Below are 7768 nucleotides of genomic sequence, written 5' to 3' on the forward strand. Positions count from 1 at the left end.
CGCAGGACTTCTAAGAACTCGATTGCTCCGTACGCTTGTAGGGGAAATCGCATCTTTTTTTTTTTCCTCACAGTTCCGATCCCTGCTTTACTTACTTACAGGGTGATTTAAACCACACTTGTCCTCACCCGAGAAGGCTGCGGGGGGGACGCGGAGGTGGGCCTGGGGGAACGGGTTTGGATCACGACCTCTCCGCTGCAGACCACTGTGTCCCCGCTGGGGAGAAGAGGGAGCTGCCTTCGGGGACAGACTTCTAAGGGCTTCCACTCGTTGGCTGTGGGAGGTTCGTGTCTGCAGAGGGTCAGAGCACGTCCTGGAGGACGCGCGCTGTGAGGGTCCTCTCGGGTGACGGGCAGCGCTGGCCTGCGTCTCGCCGCCCGTGTTTGGTCCGCGCGTGTGCGCGCTGGGCCCTGCCCGCAGCTTTTGACGGTGTCGGTGAAAGAGAGGTCAAAAAGGCCTGCGGACGACCCAGGTGAGAGGGCGAAAAGGTGCGGCCATGAGCGAGGTTCGGGAAGTTTTCAAGAAGCTGGAGGAGGCAAGTTTACTTCTGGCCTTTGAGTTCCCCGAAGGGTTCTTGGAGGAGGTGACAGATTAAAGGTGGAAAGGTTGGGAAGGGTGTGGGTGCCTGGGGCTAAAGGACCACTGGTGGTCTTTTTTTTGGCCAGACTGCAGGGCCTATGGGAACGTGATTAGGGGGGTACCGGTGTGCTTGGGGCGGGAATCTTTGACCTTGGGCGATAAGTAAGTTTAGATAATAATTGAGAACTTTTCCAGAAGTTAAGTGATACCATAACTTCTTAAGAAATATGCTTTCAGTGAAAAACATCTGACATAGCTAGAAAAGGGAGAGACAACTGAAAACAAAGCAAAAAGTTTAATGCCTGGAAGTCATTTAATGCAAAGAAATCATTCTTTCGTGAATCTTTATATTAAGTTTCAGTGTCATAATTGTGGCTCAGATGATGGTGCTAATTATTTAAGAAACAAGAAGTTTATAATATTTTTACAAAAGTTTCGCTAAAGATTATTTTTAAAATATCGCGTTGGTTTTTAAATAGACATATTTCAATTGTCTGAAAAATAGGCTTTTGTGAAACCAGCTCATTTCATTGTAAGAAATTACAAGTAAAACTTTACAGTGTTTAAAAATAACGTGCTTTTAAACTTAAGCTTTTAGTTACCCTTAGGTTAATTCCATATAAAGTAAATTTTTGCCAGATGATTGAGTATATTATCTTTTGTTTTTACTTATACTGAATTTTAATTTTTTAATTTTTATTGTTACTCCCAGTATTTTTAACACTCATTGCAACTTTAGGCTTAGAAATCAGTTTTAAAAGGACGTTTGCTTATAATTCTAAGTTGCCTCAACTTTTGCTTGTCTTTTCCCAAGGTTAATTTGCACTGTAGTCTTCAAGAATCTTAACTGTTGATATGTACATTTCTACAGTCTGGCAGCCCTATTTTTCTTTTTCTGTTCCCATGGGGAGCACAAGTGTTTGGCTGTATATACTTTCTCTGTGTACTGGTCTGTCCTGCCTTGACCAAGACCGGAGGCCGCTGCAGTTCTCACGTGTGCGGGGGTGTTGCATGTGGACTGCATGTGCTCCATATGCAGAGGTCTGCCCTTCCGTGATTCTCATGCCCCGTTGCCCTGTTGGGCTTGCTACGCACTGCCAGCTGCCCCATGGTGGGAAGAAGTGTTAAAGTAGCAGGGATGGGAAGATCGATGCCACGTTGTGTATGATAACCGAGTGAACTTGGTTAATCATTCAACACACGGTCGCAAGGATGGAGCCAGCCTCCCTGAGGGGGTTTCCAACCTTTTGCTGTTGGTGGAACCTTTCCTTTTAACTTTTTATTGAAGTACTTTTTATTGAAGTACTATATGTACAGAAAAATGCATGTCCTACATGTTCAGCTTGATGAGTTTTCCAAAGTGAATTCACCTTGGAGCCCAGGTCAGGAAGCCGCACACACCTGCTCCCCTTTCGTTGCTCCCCTCTGACTTCCGCTGGCCAGGGTTAGTTTTGCCTGCAAGTGTGCTTTTTTTTTTGGCTCTTTTATTCATCGTCATGTTTATAATATATTTTTCGTATTGAGTGTATCTGTAGATCATTCTCATTGATGAATAGTGTTTCTTTATGTAAAATGTCACAATTCATTCATTCTACAACTGGCGGGCTTTGGGGTAGGTTCCCAGTGTTTGGCTACCATGAGTATAATAGCGCTACTATGAGCATCCTGATACATATCTTGGTGAACACGTGTTGTCATTTCTGCAAGACATGTACACCTGGGAGCAGAATCCACAGCTGCAGTAGATGTGTAAGCAGTTTTCCCACGTGGCTGTACAGTTTGCTGCCCCAGCGGGTCCGAGTCCCCACGCCTCCGTACCCACCTCACCCTTGGTATTTGCCATCATTTTAGCGAGTATGTGGTAGATCTCATTGTGGTGTTTTGAGATCATATTTGCATTTCCCTGATTCTTTGTGTTTATTGACCATTTGGATATTCTATTTTGTGAAATGTCCAAGCTTTTTGCTCATTTTTCTATTGGGTTGTCTGCCTTTTTCCTGTAGGTTTAGAGCAGTTTGTATATTTTTACACAAGTCTTGTCAGAAGTGTATGTATTCTGATGAAAACACACAGGGTAGATGCAGGCTTAGAAGGTGGGGAAGATATGTCAGCGACCATGCTACCCTGAACACGCCTGGTCCTGTGCAATCTTGGAAGCTAAGCAGGGTTGGGCCTGGTTAGTACTTGGATGGGAGACCACCTAGGAAGACCAAGTGCTGTAGGTGTAAAACAAATCAAAACAGAGGTTGGGGAAGATATGATAGTTGAGAACAAGATTTGACCCCTGTATTTCCATATTTTCCAGGAAGCAAAGCTCTGATTCTTCTGCCCAGGTTACATGATTTCAGTAACACAAAGAGGGCGTTGCAGCCCAAATAAGTGAAGTGGTAATGAATAATGTGGCACTTCTGAGTGCATCTCAGAGTCGTGCTATTGACTGCACAGCGGTCTCCACCTGGCCGGGGCAGCCGCGGTGGTCCTCGACTCTTATCCTGCGGTTTTATAGGTCACGTGGACCAAACACGTCAGTATGCCCTCCACATTTGGAAGGGTGGCAGATAGGGCAGGATAATGTGGTCCCAAAGCCGGAAACCAGCAGAACAGAATTGAAGAGGGCCTCGGCCTTGGCGTTCACACTAGCCGCGCAGCTGTTGTGAGGCTTTGCAGCCTGTCTTGTAGGATGGAAGTGGAGGGTCTGCTTCTCCTTCCGGCCACAGGCTTTATAGGAACCAGCAGCTGGACGTGCTGGCATTTGAGATCAGTGTGGTCTTGGGTCGCACTCATGGTGCATGAAGTTTAGGTCACAGGGTCATCATGGAACTTGGGTGCTTCCTTCAGTTCCTGACATGGCTTTAACTGGGCCATTAACAGCTTGGCGTGTGACTTGTAGGTGGCGACCTGGGTCTCTCCTGGTGACCAAGACAGGGGTTTAAGGAGTTAGGATTACTTAACAGTGGGAGTGAGGTCATGGGAGTCTTCGGGTCTGCCTTCTAGAACACCATGCTGTAGCAGCCTTTTCCTCTCCTCAGCCTGGTCTGTCCCCACCTGCTGGGGTTGTCCTCTGGGAGACACGGGCTTCCTTGTTTGTTGTTGCCTGTCTGTGACTTGGTACCTGACACGCAGTGCTCAAGAGGAGTGTTTGGCACAAGGCCATGGTGCATGTTAGAGGCAGGTGTCAGCGGGAGTACACAGTGGCTCACGGAGGTAAATGCTGAGCCCCCGTCTCTGAAATTAAGTGTTTCAAGTGCAGTCTGGTACCCGGGAGTGTCACGGAAGGGCCCTGCAGTGCGGGGGTGGAGTGGTGACTCCAGAGGCTCCTTCGCTTGTTAAACGACAAAACGAAGATGTGCTAGGATGTGCACACCATTTCATAACAGTCCCGGGGGGGGCGGGGCGTGGTCTGAGCACCTGCAGGAATTCTCAGGGGAGGCGCGTTGTGTAGACCTTGTTTTGCCATGCTAGGCCTGGGGTCCTGAGCTGAGACCACAGCAGGTGATTAACGTCTCTCTCTCTCACTTTAGGGTGCTTTGCCTGTGGGATGGAAAATGGATTCCGAGTCTATAACACCGATCCGCTAAAAGAAAAAGAGAAACAAGGTAGGAGTAACCGACATTTCGTAGTTTCTCTCCTTTTTCAGCCTTGAAGGAATCTCAGCTTTATCTTGCAGTTGCAGGTTTTGAGACTCGTGAGTGGGGTTCGTGGTCCCCCATGGACGTGGACATGGGGGACCACGAAAGAGCTGCGCTCCTTCTTCTGTTGAGCTTCTGCCGGTGCTTGGCTCTGTGCAGGCCCAGGGTGCAGAGGTAGTTCAGCGGGCTTTGGCCCGGCTGGCTCTCCAGTCAGTGGCCAGCTTCGAAACGTGTCTTTCCCCTGTGTCTTCAGTCCGTCCTAGCTCTACTGGAGGTACGGGTGTGGTTGATGCAGGCCACTGTCACTCCTCTGTTGAATGTCAGATTGTAGAGAGCTCAAAAGGTGGGTTTAATTATAGCAGATGGGACTCTTAACTCTTGGTAAGTGACCAACACTTAGAAATGTCGTTTGTAGCAGTAGATGGTGTTTAGCTTCTTTTTACTTGTTTCAGTGTCTTAAATTATGTTTTTATAGAATACAAGCTGGAATTACAAATTCTACTAGTAAAAGTAAAATAATGGTTGTCTTTTTCCCATTGACAGGAAAAAATGTCAAATTTACAGGTAGAATTTTTTCAGTTTTTTTTTTTCTCCTACGTATTTTTCTTAAGCCTTTAGCTGTCTCCCGCTTCTCACTGGCTGGGAGAATCCAGCACTGACAACAGATGAACACATCTCAGATAAATTGTAGGAAATGAGAAACATCCTTTTTCTTTTCTGCAGTTGGGGTTTTGTGTTTTATTCAGTACATAAGTTATATTTACTGATGCTAGAAATTTTCCTCTCTAAGAGGAAGTTACTACATCCTGGTGCTTCACTAAACGGCCTCTTCCCATTTTAATAACTAATACCCTATTTTAAGGATTTTCAGGGTTTTTTTTTTTCTTTTCGGTAGTGGAACCCCTTTGTCAAATGAAATCTCCTGTACAATTCTGGTATGTAAACTAGTGGTGCTTCACATGTAGGAGTTTATTTTGTAAGCCGAGGTCTGTAACTTTCGGTTATTGGAGGAAGACAGTATATCCTGCTAGTGAAGGGCCCAGACTCTGGACCCACGTTGTTTAGATCCGAATCCTGGCTCTGCCCCTTACCTCCTTGCTGTGTGGCCTCGGGCAAGTTCCACACCCTCTCGGCCTCGGTTTGCTTATGTGTAAAAGGAGGACGATAAGGCCTTCTTCCTGAGGTTACTGCAAAGATGGATGATCACGTGGATTCGTGGCTGGCACCCTTGGAGCGCTGTCGGCTGTGCCCTGTCTGTTGACAGTGGTCGCAGCAGTGTCACTCTGGTGGAGTGTGGCAGGGGAGCCCTGAGTCTCTGTCAGTCTCCTAGACTCTGACTTCTGTTACTTGGTTTTAGTTGCATAATGAATTAAGACAATTCTGCTTACAGATAAGTTGTTACAAAATATTTTGAAACAGCTTGACTTGCAAATTTCAGGATACATTTTACTTAAATTGATCAGAAACAGGAGTTATAGACTAGTTTCAAAATTGAGTCACTAGCAGCATATTAACAATTGCTTCCTAATTAATGAAATGTTTAAAATAAGTCCAGGATTTCTAATAAATATAAGTTAGAGAAGAAGCACTAAAACTCCCACATTCCAGGCAGGTTTGCCACTGTCGCGCTGTCTTTGTTCACCGTCACTGCTCAGCTGTGCTGTCTTGGGCACTTAGCTTGTAGTGGATTTGGTGCTGTGCTTTTTGATGGTGCATTTCATATGGTGCAAATTCAGCTATTTGCACTTGCAGGCTGGTCTGCTGTTACATTTCTGGCAACTTAAGAACTCAATAATAGAAAACAGAAGACTTGACCTTGTTCCTTTTTTATCTTCGAGGTCTGCTTTCCTAAATGAGAGGGGAGGAAGTGGGCCTGCACTGCAGTGGTCGTCCACAGATCTGGGCTCTCAGCCACGTTGTCTCCAGTGTGACCGTGGCACTGCATAAGGAGACCGTGTGATAGGCTATGAGCATAGTGCCCCTTCTGAGCGTGCCCACGGCTGGCAGGGACGAGGAGCTGGGGGCAGCATCCTCCCTCTGCCCTCCGCGGTGCTGTGAGTCCTGCGTCTTGGGCACGCCTGGAGTGGGTTCGCTCCAGCCGTTGGCCACTCTGCTTTTGGGGCCCTTGGGAGGATGTGGTGCTGCGTGACACGGCCTGTCTGGTGTGGGCTTCAATTCAAGTGTGTCACGCCCATCTAAGCGTGCACTAGAGGGAAGTCTCAGCGGTTGTAATTCAGACAAATTCAGATGTGTCAGGACCGGTATGCTCGGTAAAATACCATTTCCAGGGGTTATGGAAATAGAGGGTGCGCGGAGCCAGCTCACCCTGCTCGGAAGCAGCTGTCCGCGTCGGGAAGCCGACTACAGTGCGTATGGCTCAAGCCTGCCGCCTGCAGAGGGGGCGGGAGGCACAGGGCTTCGGAGGGGCGTGCCCGCCTCTCCTTCCTGGTGACCAGCACTCACACAATGATGTTGGGAGCCACCTGTGGGGAGGTGGAAGGGACACAGACCTAGAGGGAACGTCATGCAACTGAGTGGAGTAGCAGGTGCAGGCTGCTTGTTCCTGAGCTCACTGGGTGTTGGAGGGGTCACTCTGGCAGTAGGGCTGGGGGTACACTGATGAGTAAGGTGGGCAGGGCCCTTGGTGAGACACAGCAAGTATCTGGACATAAGAGGTGACCTGTTTGTGCACAATTCCCGAGCTTACCCGCTCCAATAGCCTGCCCGACCCGACAGTCCGCTGGGGGCCTTCCCCATGGCCCGTGGTCCCTGTTACATCTGAAGGTCATGTGTGCTGCATGCTCCATGTGGTCACCCCAGCAACAAGGGTGAAGGGACCAGAGAGGAATGGGAGTGGAGCAAGCCGATTGCTGGGAAGCGGGCGGGGGGAGGGAACGAGTTAGTGCACAGCTGAGCGAGGCCATGGGGAAACAGATGGTTAGTGACCCGTTTCATAACCTTGGTGTGCAAGTTTAAATCAGTAGAACCTCTTTGTAATTTGGCAAAATGTGTTCATTGTACACATACCCACACACCATCGGACTCAACAATTATGCTTAAAAGATTTTTTCTGAAGGGAAGAAATTAGAAAAAAGGCACCGGATGTGTGTATAAATATATTATCTGCAGCACTGTTCTTGGTAGTGTAAGTGGGGGGACCTAAGTGACAGTCGCTGAAACCCATTAGCATGGTTCTAGTGTATCTGTACCACGTTGCAGCTCCCTGTGGTAGAAATTCCTGACGTGGCGGGACAGTGGGACGTGCCACGCTGTTGGGGGGTGGGCTCGGCACAGTGTGGGTGGCACTGTCTCTTGGGTGGGGACAGAGACGGTGTCTGCATGGGGAATCGGGAGGACATCCACGATGCCGTCACGTAGTTGCTGCTTTGTGCTTCGTGTTTCGGTGTTACAGTGACGATGTTCCGTGAAATGACCAGCCCACAGACGTGGGGAGGCCGTGCGGCTGCAGGACAGACGGGCCGCGGGGACGGAGCCTGAGCTCTTGCCCTCGAGTGCGAGGAGCTTGGGTTTCGCCCTTCCGTGCAGCGCACCTGGACTTT

At 48.5% G+C, this 7768-nt stretch overlaps 1 protein-coding gene and 1 pseudogene across 2 annotated transcripts in view; both read left to right on the plus strand.

Annotated features, from left to right (window-relative positions):
* The first annotated feature begins 2685 nt into the window (after nucleotides 1–2685).
* Nucleotides 2686–2804, plus strand: LOC111728778 (annotated as a pseudogene).
* A 912-nt stretch (nucleotides 2805–3716) lies between these two features.
* Nucleotides 3717–7768, plus strand: part of WDR45B (WD repeat domain 45B) — a 19416-nt gene continuing 15364 nt past the window's right edge. For both annotated transcript variants that reach the window (XR_002783580.1, XM_023538612.1), the window contains exons 1-2: nucleotides 3717–3783; nucleotides 4101–4175. Coding sequence is in view for 1 of the 2 variants with exons in the window: in XM_023538612.1 (XP_023394380.1) it covers nucleotides 3732–3783; nucleotides 4101–4175 (127 nt within the window). In the remaining variant the exon portion in view is untranslated. The remainder of the gene's footprint in view (nucleotides 3784–4100; nucleotides 4176–7768) is intronic.

The sequence above is a fragment of the Pteropus vampyrus genome, unplaced genomic scaffold, assembly GCF_000151845.1.
Source record: "Pteropus vampyrus isolate Shadow unplaced genomic scaffold, Pvam_2.0 Scaffold227, whole genome shotgun sequence".
Taxonomy (NCBI): Eukaryota; Metazoa; Chordata; class Mammalia; order Chiroptera; family Pteropodidae; genus Pteropus; species Pteropus vampyrus.